We start from the raw sequence: 15,793 nt of genomic DNA, 5'->3' as shown, positions 1-15,793 counted from the left end.
GAGTTCCCTGGATTTCACTGTCCTCCAGCAGAGAAGGAGGATGGAAGAGGATCTCCAGGCAGGAAATGCCAGCATTAGAGTAGGGGGCCGAGCTGTGCTTGGAGGTTTGAAGGTTGGACCCAGGTTGAATTTTGAAGGTTTGGATCCCTCAGGGAAGTGAGGGGAATGGGGTAAGGATGAGCGTGTCATAGAGACAAATGGAATCGATTCCATAGCGTGGCTGAGGGCCAGAACCAGCAGACAAAGGGAGCTTCAAAGGAGAGCCTTGAATGTCAGGCTGACACAGCAGTTTACAGAAACCGATCCAGAACACCGTCCCTCCGGCCTTGCCTGGCACAGTCATGCTGGCTCTCCCAGCCAGCTCCTTCCTCAATCCTCTGGCTGCCTGAGTTCATGGGTCCCCAAACACTCCTGGAAATAAATTAGAGGGAATGAGCTGCTCGGGGTTTCCCCAGCTCATCTGTAAATGAGAAACAGAAGAGGGGAGGGTGAGGCAGGGGACTCGGAAACCTGTGCTGCCCCTTGGGTGGAGTGGGAGAACCCACTTGCTGAAAGTTTTTCAGGAGAGGGGTATCAGGCTCTGAATTGTGCCCGAGTGAGATGCTTTTTACAGATGTGGAAGATGAACTGGAGAAGGCAAAAACTGGAGCAAGGTGAGAAATTGATGGTCTGCCTGAGAGAGGATGGGGGCCAAACTAGGGTTGTGGCTGGGTGAGGGAGAAGAGACTTGGGGTTCACAAAACATCAGGGCTGAAAGGTTCAGACCTGCATGAGAGCAGTGCTCTTCTCTTTACCGGCCTGAAGAACTCCGGTGAGAGCAGCCCCCTTCTCCTCCTATCTCTGGACAGCCCTGAGATCATTTGTCCCTGATACTTCCACCCACTGCTCCTCATCCTGCCCTTTTGGGGCCAAGCCGAACTAAGTTAATTCCGCCTCCACCTAATACTTGGGATTTGCCTCCAGATACTTGAAGCCATCTCAAATGTCCCTGTCTCCTCTTTGCCAAGCTAAAGGAAGACAAATTCTAAATCTTAGTGGCTTAGAGATCAAGGGGAGCCTCTACAGAGGTTCAAGATTTGGGGAGAGACTTAAATCACCTAGTTAAGTTAACTGATTGGTTTATTCCTTAATTTAGTGACAAACAAGCTTATCGGATGCTTCTTTCTCAAATGTCATTGCCTTTCTACAAAACCTAAAACGTAAAAACCTCCTGGGGCTCTGAACTGGGTCATCTTCTCTTCTTTCCACTCTCCCTTGGTAATTTCAATTCTCATAGACTCATTTTGCGTCTCTATGCAGATGATCCTCAATTAATTCCAGCAACTTCCATCTGTGATTATTTGCAATTAATTTATCCTCTCCCTTCCTTCCTTCCTTCCTTCCTTCCTTCCTTTTCTTCCTTCCTTCCTTTCTTTTTCTTTCTTTCTCTTTCTTTCTTTCTTTCTTTCTTTCTTTCTTTCTTTCTTTCTTTCTTTCTTTCTTTCTTTCTTTCTTTCTTTCTTTCTTTCTTTCTTTTTCTTTCTTTCTTCCTCTCCTTCTCTCTTTCTCTCTCCCTTTCCTTCTTCCTCTCTCTCCCTCCCTCTCTCTCTCTCTCTCTCTCTCTCCTTCTTTCTCTCTCTTCCCCCTCCCCTCCTTCCCTTCCCCTCACCAATTGCTGTCTGCTGGACAGCTCCACCTGGATGTCTCATTGAACTCAATCCATCCACTCTATGGCTTAGCAGGGAGGTGTGATAGTTGTATCTAAGTAATTAAAGGACTGTTGTATGGAAGTGGACGGGGATTAACTTTGCTCTGCTTGTGTTGAGGAGGATTTTACCTTGAATTAAGACAAACTTTTCTAACAAAGAGGATTGTCTCACCAAAGTAGAATGTGCTGTATCAGGAGGGACGGAGATACCCATCACTGGGAATCTTCAAATGTAGGATGGATAAGCAACTTTGGTGCATGATGTAGAGGGTCTTCTTTCTTTCTTTCTTTCTTTCTTTCTTTTTCTTTCTTTCTTTCTCTTTCTTTCTTTCTTTCTTTTCTTTCTTCCTTTCTTCCTTTCTTTCTTTCTTTCTTTCTTTCTTTCTTTCTTTCTTTCTTTCTTTCTTTCTTTCTTTCTTTCTTTCTTTCTTTTTCTTTCTTTCTTTCTTTCTCTTTCTTTCTTTCTCTTTCTTTCTTCCTTTCTTCCTTTCTCTTTCTTTCTTTCTTTCTTTCTTTCTTTCTTTCTTTCTTTCTTTCTTTCTTTCTTTCTTTCTTTCTTTCTTTCTTTCTTTCTTTCTTTCCTCGTCCTCGTCCTCCTCCTCCTCCTCCTCCTCCTCCTCCTCCTCCTTTTCCTCCTTCTCCTCCTCCTCCTCCTCCTTTTCCTCCTTCTCCTCCTCCTTCCTCCCATGTCCTCTGAAATCTCTTTGTTCGGGACATATTGGACCCTGACTTTGGGCCCTAGGCTGGCCTGTGAAAATTACTGACATAAGCATTTTCTAGAATCACTGATATAATAAGCATACTTAGACTTGCTAAGGCCCCAGAAGGAATGCTTCCTGAATAATTTTTCCTTGAACCCAAAGTTCAGACTTAGTGGGGTCCCTCCTTTCTTAGAAGTGAAAGTGGAGTCGGGAGACCACTGGTAAACGATGTGTGGTGGTAAATGATCAACGATCATCTTAAAAGGGGAAAAAAACCTGTACACCTGACCCACTTTTAAATTTAACATCCATTATCATCAGTTTTTTGTATCGTTTTCTTAATCCTAGACAAAAGACCAAGCAGGGGCCGTCTGCCAGGTAGGAGGAGAGTCAGAAAGGGCAGACCCACAAATACCCAAGAAACCCCCCCAAAGACAGCTTCTGCAGCAGCCAAGAGGGTTTAAGTGAAGGGAGTGGTGTTGACAGACTCAAGAACTGTAGGTCGTGGACAGCCTCAGATTTCACAGCCAGTTTGGGACTACCCCAACTTTCTGGGGCTGTTTGGTCAGAGCTGCACTCAGACAGGGAGCAAAGCTCTTTTCTCCTGGAAAGAGACCAGTTGTGGATGGGTGAGTTCGGATAAGGCCCTCCCTCACCCCAGGCCCCCCTTGATTTCCCGACTTAATATAATGGAGATGACTCCTTCGTGGGGTTCTGGTGAGGAAGGCACTTTGTAACTCAGCGTGCAAGAGGATGTTGTCATATAAAGCTCCAGAGACTTGGGCCGCGCTTCCTCCCCACCCCCACCCCGGTCCCCTTGGGAACTGATGCCAGAGGAAGAGGAGGGGAGAGCAGGGCTGGGCTAGAAAGGGAAGGAAAGGGAAAAGAGAGGAGGGGACGGGAAAGGGAGCGGGAGGGGAGGGGATGGAGAAGGGCGCCTCCCTGCTGCTCCCCCCGTTCAGCAGGTAGTTGGGGAAGTTTCCCAGGGGAAGAGGAAGAAGGATCGGGGTCACGTGGGACCCCACTGCCGGAGGATCAACAGAGCCTTTGGAGAGCCCCGCGTCTGAGGGGGAAAGGGACACAAAGAGAGTCGGAGGAGGAGGAAGGAGAGAGACAGAGACAGAGACAGAGAGAAAGCGCCAGAGCTGAGGGACAGAAAGAAAGAGAAAGTACCAGAGAACGAATGCAAAAGGAAAGCAGATAAAGAACGGGACGAGAGATAAGAGACAGCCAGAGACAGAGGGGCGGGGGCTCCAGGAGAAGCGGGCAAGGGGCAGTGGGGAAGCAGACCCTTCGCTTTGGGGGCGCGGGAGGGGCCAGACGCTGGGGGCCAGCCTTAGGCTGTCGCCTCCCCGGGGCAGGGGAATACCCTGACGGGTCAGCCTTTGGGGGAGTAGTGTTTGTGCGTGTGTGTGTGTGTGTGCATGCGCGCGCGTGTGTCCGAAGGTGAGTGTGAGTGCGTGTGAGCGCAGGGGGCCGGCGACCTCCGCGCACCCCCTCCGGCCGCCATGAGCTCCCCTCCGCCCCCCCGGAAGGGCTTTTACCGGCAAGAGGTCACTAAGACTGCGTGGGAGGTGCGGGAACTCTACCGGGACCTGCAGCCCGTGGGCTCGGGGGCTTACGGGGCCGTGTGGTGAGTGGGGGGCACGGACGGGGCGGGGTGCTGAGTCGGCGGGAAGAGCCCGAGCGGGCTGAGGGACTGGGAAGGGGGTGCTCGGATGGGGCCCTCTCCTTCCCGGGCTCCGGCCCTGGCCGCGGAGGAGGGCCCCGGTCTCGCCGTGCCCGGAGGGCGGCCGCGGGAGGTGCCCCCTCGCCCCCGGGAAGGACGACAGCAAGCGCAGGTGTTAGAGGAGAGGCGGGGACCCCCACTTTCCAGCTCCGGGCTCCCCGACTTCCTAGGGGGAGGGAGGCGGCTCTCCCGGCCGGGCTCTCGCCCGCCCGCCTCCCCGACAGGGGTGGTTGAGTCTCTGCTGTCGGGCCCCTAGCTCGGCCATTGACAGCAGGACCGGCACCAAGGTGGCCATCAAGAAGCTGTACCGTCCCTTCCAGTCGGAGCTGTTCGCCAAGCGCGCATACCGGGAGCTGCGGCTGCTCAAACACATGCGGCACGAGAACGTGAGTGAGCCCTGCAACTACCCGCTCGCCCGCCCCGCGGGCCGCTCGCCAGCTCCCCGGGGATGGGGGCCGGCACCCTCAGCACCCTCTATTGGCCGCTGGGCCCCCCCCATGGCCTGCCCCTCTTCCCTCCTACACAAAGAGGCTCTCAGGAAAGAGGGGCAGGCTCTGCCCCCCATTTCGGAGGCAGCATAGGATTGGGGAGAACTCCCTCACCAAATCCTTTCTTCTTTTATCCCGGATGACAGATTATCTGGGAAGTCGGAGGCCAGCCCTTCGGTTCCGAGAGCTGAGCAGAGCCAACAGGATGGAACTGTTATTAGGGTAAAAGTAATAGTGGGTCAAAGAGGAGAGCAAAGGCCTAGAGCCTGTACCTCAAATGCCGCCCCCTTTCCTCTATTCCCAGATCTTTCCTGGAGAAAGTCGCCTCTGAGCTCGGCTTTAAAACATGAGTTGGAACTCTTTGGGAAAGAAGGAAGGATGACATTTACGGCAGGGAGGAAAGTTGTGATCAGAAGCAGAACTTGGAGTGTATCTGGGAGGCACAAAATGACTCAGGGTGTCTGGAGATGTCTGTTTCTAGAGTGCTATGGCATTTATAAAATACTTTACACACTTCTTGAACAAGTAGCTGATTCTACTTCAGACCCCGTTTACTCATCTATAAAACACAGGAGAAGGGAGAAAATATTTAAATCCCCTACTATGTGCCAGGCAGTGTGTTAAGCATTTTACGGATAATAGCCCTGGGTGGTAAATGTTATTATCATCCCCATTCTACAGTTGAGGAAACTGAGGCAATAAGGTTAATTGACTTGCCCAGAGCCACCCAGCTGGTACGTATCTGTGACTAAATTTGAACTCAAATCCTCCAGATTCTAAACTCTATCTTTTGTACCATCTAGCTGCAGAGAACGATAGAAACCTACTTCATAGAGTAGTGTTTATAGTGCTATAAAATGCTAATTGTTATTATCATTTGAACCTCACAACCACTCAGTGAGGTAAAAATCAGGGTGTCATCTCCATTGTTCAGATGGGGAAACTGAGGCTCCAAGAAGTCACATTTAAACCATCATCTTCCTATACACAACCGTATTATCTTTCAGTATAAATGTGAAGGCAACAGTGTGAGCCAAAGTTGGAAGTCGAGGCTGGAGTAAAGGAGCTGAGTATCACTCGGTCTTTGGAGAGATTGTTGGGCAGGTCAAAACGGGGTCTCAGATTATTTTGGTAATAGTATGAAGGATGGTCTGGAAGGAGGAGAGTGTAGAAATAGAGGGACCAGCAAGGATGCTGTTCTGTTGGTCCAGGTTAGCCCAGAATGATGGCGCCCAAACTGGGGGTCGTAGTAAAGAAGGGATGAAGCAGAAGAACTCGTGGGGGAGGGAGAAAGGATAACACCAGTGTTAGGGGAGAGGACACGTCTGAAGTCTGCTCTTGTTTCTCTGCTCTGCCCTCTCACCCTGCACTCCCCTCTGCCCAACTTCTGGAGGCAGGAAGCTGGTAGGCTTGACTCTGGGAGATAGTGGTTCCCAGATCTGCCTGCAGCAGGACAGAGGGCTGCCCCATGATGGACTAATGCAGTGTGACCTCAGCCAAGCGATTTACCCTTTCTGGATCTATTTTATCATCTGGAGTATGTGTCTGCTCCAGATTGATCCATTAGTAAGACTGGATAATTTAGGATGGCAAAGGAATGGGCAATTATTCTTTGCTGAAGAAATGGGGAATATTTAACCTTGAGAAAGGATGGGAGAGGAATAAGCATCTACATAGTGCCTACTATGTGTTAAGTGCTTTCCACACATTTTCTCATTTGACACGCACAATCACTTTTCAAGGCAGATATTGTTATTATCCCCATTTTACAGTTGAGGAAACTGAGGCCAGCAGACATTCAGTGATTTGTTCAGGGTCACACAGCTAGCATCTGAGGTCAGTTTTCAGCTTAGGTCTTCCTAAATCCAGACACAGTGCTCCATCCCCTGAGCCACTCGCTGCCTCAAGACGAGAAGATTTGGGAGGGGAGATGTAGGACATGAAGCTGTCTTCAGGTATGCATGTGTCAGGGACTTACATCCTTCTGCTGGACCCCAACGGGCAGAACAGGTGCAGCAGAGGAAGCAATTTGAATTTCCTTACATTTCAAGCTATATGTAGCTTGAGTTCTCCCTCTGTGGTGAGTTCTCCTGAAGTGAGTTCTCCATCTGTAATGAGTTCTTCAACTATACAGTTCTTCTATAGTGAGTTCTTTTGTAGAGAGTTCTTCCATAGTGAGTTCTCTGTCTGTGGTGAGTTCTCATTCTATATCTTTTTCTTCTGTATTGACTTTTCCATCTGTAGTGAGTTCCCCATCTGTAGTGAGTTCTTTGACTATAGTGAGTTCTTCTGTAGTGAGTTCTCCTTCTATAGTGAGTTTTTCTTCCATAGTGAGTTCTCCATCTGTGGTGAGTTTTCCTTTTATATCTTTTTCTTCTGTATTGAGTTCTCTATCTGTAGTGACTTCTCCATCTGTAGTGAGTTCTTCCTCTATAGTGACTTCTCCATCTGTAGTGAGTTCTTCCATAGTGAGTTCTCCCTCTGTGTGTTCTCCTCCTTCAGTGAGTTCTCTGTAGTGAGTTTTCAGTCCCTAGAAGTGTTCAATCAGAGACTCCTTAAGGAATCCTTCCATTCAGAGGGAGACTGAACTAGTTGCCCCCTGAGGTGCTCACCAGCTGCAGTTCTTGAATTCTGACATTTTGTGGAATAAAATCCACAACAGTGTAATAGATCTCACCACCCCATGGCTTATTCAGAGACTTACAAATCAATCAGTAAGCATTTATGAAGCACCTACTTTGAGCCAGTCCCAGGAGAAACAAAGAGCCCCCATCTTTCACTGGCTTTTACAGTCTTCATTTTTTTAATTTAACAATTTTTACAATAATTTTTTATTTTTCAAAATACATGCAAAGACAGTTTTCTGCATCTACCCTTACAAAACTTTGTGTTCAAATCTTTCTCTCCCTATCTCCCTCCTCCCTTAGATAGCAAGTAATCCAATATAGATGAAACATGTGCAGTTCTAAATATATTTCCATGTTCATCATGCTGCGCAGGAAAAATCAGATTTAAAGGGAAAAAACGAGAAAGAGAAAAACAAGCAAACAAATAACAACAACAACAACAACAAAGACGAAAATATCCCGCTGGGGTCCACCCTCAGTCCCCACAGGCCTCTCTCTGGGTGCAGACGGCTCTCTCATCCCAAATCGTTCAAAATTGCCCCGAATCACCTCATTGTTGACGTGTCCATCACTCTTGACCATCACATGATCTTGTTGCCATATACAAAGTGCTCTCCATTCCACTCACTTCACTTAGCATCAGTTTGTGTAGGACTTTTACATTCTACTGAGGAAAGCTAGATGATCACAGATTAATACAAACTTTGCTCACAGTCATCCCCACTGGGAGGGAGTAATTCAAGCATGATTAGTCCATTTCTCAGGTGAGCGAGTTGAGGCTCAGAAAGGTGATTTGGTTTCCGTGCTGGCTGAAACTTTGCGTGGGTTTTTGGGACTTTTGGACCCATGTGGGGAGAGTTGGGACCAGAGAGGCCTGTAGCTGTCTTTGCCCACTTCCCCGCCCATCAGCAACCTCGGGGGTGGAAGATAGCAGAGAAATGAGTGAGCCTGCCGAGGATGATGAGCCAGAGGAGCATATGTCCCTTACTCTTCCTGTAGTGGGGCGGGGTGTCTGAGAGTCAGGGACAGGGGCGGGGAGAGAGAAATAGTAGGAGAGACAGGCAGGAGGGCCAGGCTCATCACACACCATCCTATTTCTCAGATTTCTGGCTTAGGTGCTGTGTTATCTCCCACCTCCAGGCCTTTGCCCAGGCTCTTCCCCCTGTCTGCTTCGGCTCCCCCTCGCCTCCGCCCCTCAGAGCCCCCAAACTTCCTTTAAGGAAGGCTTCTGATGCTCCAGCTCTGCCGTTGACTGTCTCATGTAACCCTGGGCACCTCCTGGGCCTCAGTTTCCCCATCTGTAAAACGATGGATGATTCCTAGTAATGAGATGGCTGAGAGTTCACAGTCTTGCCATGCAGACGCTGGGGAGCCCGTCCTTGCTAGCTTGGGCTCATTGGGAGGCCCCTGCCTGTGGCCGGGCCTCTTTCCCAGCCCGGGGATGGGGTGGCCACCCCCGCCCCCAGCACCGGCCTCAGGCAGACATTGGCCCACACCACCTGCCGGCTGGCACTGGCCGGGCCCGCGTGTGAGCCAGGGTAGGACGGCCTGTGCCCAAATAACGAGGTGAGCTAATGCTTCAGAGATGTTTGGTTTTAGTTCAGCTCCCTCAGACCAGGCCGGGACTTGCCGCAATTCAATCAATGAAGAGGAAGGCCCTGCTGGGCCCCCAGGGGCCCTCTGGGCTGGGGACCAGGCCCGGTCCTGGAGAGGGGGGCCCTGGGAGCCGCCAGGCTGCTGGGAGCTGAGGCTCCTTTACAGATGAGGAAACTGAGGCTCACGGGGCTAAACGACTTGCCCAGAGTCATACAAGCAGGAAGCGTCTGAGCTCAGATGCATTGTCCTGACCGAGGCCGGGCGCTCTGTGCATTATGGGGCCCCAGCTGCCCTGCCGAGGCTGGAAGGGGATCCCAGGAAGGAATCCCCTTGTCCGGGACAGTAATCCTCCAGCTTCTGCTGAAAGACTCCCAGGGACAGGGAGCTCACTCCCCCCTCTCAGCCCTTCAGCTCATGGCCCCAAGTGCTCTCCCGCTCCTCAGCTGATCCTCAGGGGCCTGGGCTCCGGGTGCTGTCCCCCGGCTACTCCGTGAAGATGCTCCAGCTTCCAGGCAAGGGTGGCCAGAACCACGCGGACCCCCGCCCTAGGGCCAATCCCCCACCTTTGGGGCCAGTGTCCCCACCGGGCAGTAGAGCCGGCTCTCACCGACCTTGCCGGGGCTCCCAAAGCCCCTTGGCGTTAGCCAGGGTGACAATACCCGGCCAGATCTTGCCCCGGGTCGGAGGAGGGCAGGGGTCAGAGGGCCCGAGGAGCCGGGAGGGGAAGGGGGCTCAGCCCCAGGGGCAGAACAGGAGCCATGGGGGCCGGGACAGCTCAGGCCAACAGCTGTCGGGCTGTGGAACAGCAGGGAGTCTCCCATTCTGGGAGCTGTTATAGGGGGCCTGAAGGTCGGAGATGCAGGGCTTCTTGTCCAGTTGGGGTTGGGCTCCATGGCTTCTGGGGGGAGCTCAGAGATTTGGGGATCCTGGGACACACAGGCTGATAGAATCCTGGGGGGGGGGAGAGGAAAAGAGACGGCCACAGGCCAGCTCCATGGGGTCTCCCATGACTGAGGGTGGCTCCGGGCCCAAGGGACCAGCTTTGGGGGCTCCCTGACTTCCCCAGGAAGGCTCTCTGGAGCCTGGTCAGCAGGGAGGGAGAGCATTCCCAGAAGGTCCTGGCTCCCTCTGTCACCGGCTGAAAATAGCCCAGGGGGGGCGGACTTGGGAGGTCTCTGAAGACAATAGGGGTGTGGGGCGGCCTGCTGGGCCAAGGAGACAGCTGGACCCGGTGACTGGATTAGGGGCTGAGCAGGCGCTTGGGGAGACATGTTTGGGGGCTGCATCTGCCAGGGCCGGAAGAGGGAAGCCGGAGAGACGGGGCTGACCCTGCCTCCCAGAGTCCTATCCACACTATACAATCCCCCAGACCATGGGGGAGCCCCCTGGAGGGTGATAGCGTTAGGGGACCTATTTCTGTGCCCCAAGAGCCCCCCCAGCTCCGACTCCCCCCTGCAGGACCCCTGCTTGTGGCTTACGAGCTGCGCTGTCGGGGGCTCCCGTGACTCAGAAGTACAAAGGAGCCCCAGACTGCTCTGCTGGGCCCGGCCCAGGTGAGGGTTGGGCCTCTGCTCTGGGGAGCTGGTCCCTGGCTGCCCAAGGGGCAGGAGGAGAAGCCTCAGGTCTCCCACAAGTCTCGGGAGAGTAAGCCTCGAGTGCCGGAACCAAGGCTCATGCTCCCCACCTGCCGCCTGTCACCGGGCAGAGCACGGAGCCAGACCAGTCCGAACTAGGCTCCAGACACTCGGCAGCCCGGCCCTGGGGTCCGACCCCCCTGCCTCAGTGCCCAGCGCCTCACCACGGCCCCTTCCTCCCAGCGCCCCGGGGTCTGCGGCCTCTCAGGCGGTTCTGTCTCCCCAGGTCATCGGCCTCCTGGATGTCTTCACCCCGGACGACACACTGGACGACTTCACAGACTTGTGAGTGGCTGTGGATGGGGGGGAGGGTGGCTTCTAGAGGGCCGGCGCCTGCCCTCGGGGATCTGCCAGCCTAGGAGGGACAAGGGCGGCCCTAAACCCTAACACCTGGGCAAGGGCTGGGCAGAGGGAGCCCGGCCTCTCCTGCTTTCTCCAGCCGGACATGGGCAGCCAAAGGGGCCGAGCCAAGAGGGTCTGTCCCCCCCAAGCCCAGCTGTCCAGCCCCTCCCCAGCCCCAAGTGGATCCCTGACTGATTCCTAGCTGACATTAACCTCTGTGGGCCTCGTGGAGGCAGGAAGCTGTTTCTCCTTCTTTTGGGGGGTCCCCTGAGGAAGGAGCCCCAAGGGGAGCAGCCCCTGGAACACAGACAGTGATGGCCGGAAAAGCAGGGGCTTTTCTCTGTGGGGACACAGACCCCCCCACCCACACGTGCAGCCAAAGCCGGCCCAGTTCTCAGAGATTCCGCTTGGGCCTGGGCTGGGGACCGTGACAGCCGGGCAGGAAGGGTGGGCCGTCCCCTGGTGCCTCCTGTCTCAACGGGCTGCCTGAGCTGCTGAGGGCTGCAGGGGTACATCGGCCCTCTCCCTGAGCGCCCACAGCCCGGGACAAATGGGGAGGTCCCAGAGCCGGACTTGTCAGGATTCTCTAAACGGCCGGGCTGGAAGGGACCTAGAGACTCCTCCGGAACTGGGGCCGGGAGCTGCCCGCCCTCCAGGCCCCCCTGGAGGCACCGGGGGAGCCTCAGAGGGTGTTTGAGGGAGGGGACGTTCCCAGGCGCTGGGGAGGCTCAGAGGGCATTTGAGCGAGGGAGGGAAGCCCTAGGGCGAGTTTGGCAGTGAGGGTGGGAGGGAAGGGAACAGAGACTCCCTTTCACCTGGAACTTGGAAGGCTGGGCCTGTTGTCACCCACGTGCCTTCAAGGGCACGGAGCAGGCGGGCCTCCTTGGCACCAGAAGGGGATCAGCCTTCTCTGCTGGCCCCAGAGCCCAGACCCAGGCACAGGGTGGGGAGGCAGGTGGAGGCCAGAGGTCAGGAAGAACACGGTGGTCCCAGAATGGGGCGGGCTGCTGGGGGGGGGGGTCCTGAAGCTCTGAAATTCTGGGGTTTTGTTCTGGGCTCCTCGGGCTTTGCCCCAGACCCAGAGCCAAGGGGGACAGTTGGGGACAGAGCTGGCTTCTTCCTGGGAACTGCCCCCTCTCCGCCCCCTCTGAGGTCACCTCCTGCTATCTGGGGCCCGAGGGGGTGACCCCGAGCCCGGGTGGTTCACGAGCAGCAGAGAGTGTGAAATATAACCTTGGATGTGGGGGGCGGGACGTAACCGGAGCCGCTGTAACCTTTGCCGGCCAGGGCTCAACCAGGGAGGGCAGGAGAAGGGCGCTGGACGCTGGGCTGGCTCCTGCTGGGCTTGGCATCTGGGGTGCCCGCCCTGGCTCCCTCAGTGCCCCCGACCTCTGGGGCTGGACTGGACTCCAGGCTCCCCGGTCTGTGATCCCTGGGCCCTGCCCTGGCCCCCCAGCTCCTCTCTGCGAGTGCTGCGAGGCCTGGGGACACCTCCAGCAGCTCTGCCCAGACTCAGCAGATCCAAAGTCAAGGTCGCCACCTCCCCGGCCCCCAAATCCCGTCGCTTCTGACTTTGCTGAGGACCCTCTCACCATCCCCCGGGCCCCTAGGCCCGAGGCTTCAGAACTTCTCTCCTTCTTCCCTTCCCTTTGCCCTGCACCTGGGGCAGCTCTCGTGCCACTTCCTTTGAATCCTGCATTTATTAAACGCCTACTGCATTCAGCCCCAGGCTGAAGGTGAAGAGGGGCCCCGGACCCCGCCGAGTGAGCTGAGCAAGCCCCAGCTCCTTCTCCTAGGGGTAAAGAGGCTGGTGGAAGCTTCCAAGATAGCCCCACAAGGCTCAGAAATAACCAGAATACTCCATTTCTCCCTATTGCCGCAGGGCCCGGCTGTCAAACGGCCCTCCAAACGCCAGACACGTTTGGAATCTGTCTCCTTCCGGGCAGGGTCTGGCCCTCCTGGCTCCGGGGGGAGGGGGAGGTTCCTTGCTTGTATAATAATATAATTGCTTGTAGGATAATCTGTAAGAAAAATAAGTGGGGGAGGAGCAGCCCCCGCCTGCCCCGGCCCTCCCTCCGTCCTGTCCGGCTGAGCGCAGATGCCCCCTGCCCTCCCTTGTTCTCTGGCCCCGGGTGGCCGTGTGGGGGGCTGTGGAACTGTTTCTTAGAGAAGGCGATGGCTTGGGGGGGGGAGGGTTGGCACCCGCCATTCGACGGCACCAGCGGCCCGTCCTTGCCCGCCCGGCGCGGGCAGTGACCAAGCTTCTTCTCCTGCAGCTACCTCGTCATGCCCTTCATGGGCACAGACCTGGGCAAGCTGATGAAGCACGAGAAGCTCAGCGACGACCGCATCCAGTTCCTGGTGTACCAGATCCTCCGAGGCCTCAAGGTCTGTCCCTAAGGATGCAGGGAGGGCTCCTGCGCCAGCCCCCCCGAGGCCCCCAGGCTCGCGCTCCCCGGAGCCGCTGATGCCCACCTTGGCCAGCTGGGGCAGTGCCGCGGGCCTGGGGAGAGCAGGGGGGGCCCAGGAAGGAGGAGGGGGCTGGGGTGGGCTGGGCTCCCAGAAACCCCTGACCCACTGCCCGCCTCTCTCTCCTGTAGTACATCCACGCTGCCGGCATCGTCCACAGGGTGAGTCACCCTCCACTTGTGGCCACGGCTCGGGGGACAGGGTGGGCTGAGGGCACAGACGGGCCCCAAACAGACCCCCAGAGCCAGTGGTCAGCCCTCCCATCATAGATCGTCCCTAACTCCCTACGAGGTGGGAGCCCTTTCTCTTTCCTTTCTGCAGCTGTCCCCCGACCACGGCTGCCCCCTTTGGTGTGGGCAGAGGTGCCCAGGGAGGGCTCCTTTGGGGCTTCCAGGGATCCGGAAGCTTAGGGAAAGGGGACACCTGGCAAAGGGACTGGGGAGGTGAGGCTGGGAAGGCTGATGGGATTGGGCGGGAGAGGCCTTGAATGCCAGATTGAGTAGTGGGGGGCATCCCAGGGGGATGATGGGACGGCAGATTTTCCCTCCACAGGATCTTAAGCCCGGCAACCTGGCTGTGAACGAGGACTGTGAACTGAAGGTGAGGGACGCAGAGGGGCTGGGGGGGGGTGTCTGGGAACGGGGGCCGGGGAGAGCACTCCAGGACCAGCCTTGTCTGTTCTGCTCCCCCGTGGGAAAGGCCATCTGCCCGGGCGACCCACGGAGGCGCCCGCGGGAGACGAGCCAGGGAGTGGAGGTATTTCCAGGGGTGGGGAGGCCACCCCCACCCCCTGTGTCTCTTCCTGCAGATTCTGGACTTCGGTCTGGCCAGGCAGGCGGACAGCGAGATGACCGGCTACGTGGTGACCAGGTGGTACAGGGCGCCTGAGGTCATCCTGAACTGGATGCGTTACACGCAGACAGGTAGCAGAACTGCCCTGGGCGGGGAGGGTGGTGGGGGCCTCTGGCCGGTCAGGCCCGGCTTTGGGGAGCCCAGGGCCGCCCCTGAATCAGGGCAGACTTCCTGCAGGAGGTGGCCTTTAAGCTGAGCCTGGAGAGTGGGCTGTGGGTGGGGGCAACCTGGGGGAGGGAAGGGTTGGGGGTCAGTAATCAGGACAGATTTCTGGGAAAACGGGTCCCCGGTGGCTCCGGCCTGGCGTCTGGGGCCCCAGGAAGGGGGCAGAGTGGGCAAGAGCCCCGCTCCTCCTCTCCCGCCAGCCTGACAGACTGGGCTGGGCATGTTTCAGTGGATATCTGGTCCGTGGGCTGCATCATGGCCGAGATGATCACCGGCAAGATCCTGTTCAAAGGGAGTGACCGTATCCTCTGTGGGGAATGGGGGGGACGGGAGGGGCAGAGTCAGCTCTCAGTGGTCAGGGGAGAATTCAGAGTAGCAGAGAGCCCCCCCTCCCCCGGTGGGCACCCAGACCCAGGGGGTCATCCCTGAATAACTGGGCTTGCTTTTGTTTTTTGCTGAGGCACTTGGGGTTAAGTGACTTGCCCAGGGTCACACAGCCAGGAAGTGTAAGTGTCTGAGGTCGGATTTGAACTCAGGTCCTCCTGACCCAGGGCTGGGGCTCTATCCCCTAAATAATTGTTTTTAAGTATAAGCCAAATGAGGGCTGAAGAAGCAGCGTGTGGGAGTGAACTTAAACTCTAAGACCCAGGTCAGAAGCCCATTCCCGGGGGAGTCACGTTAACTTACTGAATTCCCTAAGAGAAAAGGTGTCTGTCTGGTGGAGGGGCTTCCCACACTGGAGGGGCTTTCCCCAAGCCGTGGTTAGCTCCCAGACTAACCCCCAGGATCGGATAAAACAGAAGAGGGGATACACTGAGGGGGGGGGCTCCTGATTCTCCAGCTCCAGCCTTAGCCGGGACCTGCACTCTGCTGGGGCCCCTGCAGCCCCCCCAGCCAGTTGTGGGGGTTGGGCCGGGCCTAACCGAGAGCTGCCTCTCCTTGACGTGGCCCTGCCTGGGCAGACCTGGATCAGCTGATGGAGATCATGAAGGTGACCGGGACGCCTCCCCCGGAGTTTGTGCAGCGGCTCCAGAGTCAGGACGTGAGTATCCTGGGAGTGGCTGGGGGGGCTTCCCAACAGTCGGGCCCAGAGCTTGTTCAATGGGACTCCAGAGGCCTGGGCCTGATGGGGGAGCCCACGGCCCGATGGGAGACGGGCCCTTGTCTCACGCAGGCCAAGAACTACATGGAGAGTCTCCCTGAGCTGGAGAAGAAGGACTTTGCTTCCGTCCTGAAGAACGCGACCCCCTTGGGTAAGGAAGGCCCCAGCAGCCAGAGCTTTCTAGCGTCTGTGATTTTTTTTTAAAACAACTCGTGATTTCTTTAATAGCTTTTTTTTTTTCAAAATACATGCAAATATATTGGGTTTAATATATATTTCTACCATGTTTAACAGATATTGGATGACTGGCCCTCTAGGAAAGGGTCTGAGGGGAGAGAAGAGAAAATTGGAACACAAGGTTTTGCCAGGGTGATGATGAAAAATTGTCCATGCATGTGTTT

The 15,793-nt window shown here is 55.7% G+C and overlaps 1 protein-coding gene across 2 annotated transcripts; it reads left to right on the top strand.

The window, feature by feature from the left end:
- The first annotated feature begins 3,270 nt into the window (after positions 1-3,270).
- On the top strand, positions 3,271-15,793 carry MAPK12 (mitogen-activated protein kinase 12). 2 transcript variants are annotated; one of them, XM_031938672.1, is made up of 11 exons: positions 3,271-4,021; positions 4,374-4,503; positions 10,689-10,747; positions 13,081-13,192; positions 13,405-13,434; positions 13,811-13,873; positions 14,082-14,196; positions 14,520-14,591; positions 15,253-15,332; positions 15,465-15,543; positions 15,687-15,793. In XM_031938672.1, exons 1-11 carry the CDS (start codon positions 3,897-3,899, stop codon positions 15,695-15,697), a joined length of 876 nt encoding a protein of 291 aa, XP_031794532.1. In that variant the 5' UTR covers positions 3,271-3,896; the 3' UTR covers positions 15,698-15,793. The 2 variants fall into 2 exon arrangements, with proteins under 2 accessions (XP_031794532.1, XP_031794533.1); XM_031938673.1 differs by having other exon boundaries at positions 3,272-4,021; positions 13,826-13,873; positions 15,687-15,792.

Source organism: Sarcophilus harrisii, chromosome 5, assembly GCF_902635505.1.
Source record: "Sarcophilus harrisii chromosome 5, mSarHar1.11, whole genome shotgun sequence".
Lineage (NCBI taxonomy): Eukaryota > Metazoa > Chordata > Mammalia > Dasyuromorphia > Dasyuridae > Sarcophilus > Sarcophilus harrisii.
The sequence above is the reverse complement of the archived record's forward strand: the minus strand, read 5'-3'. Positions and strand labels throughout refer to the sequence as shown.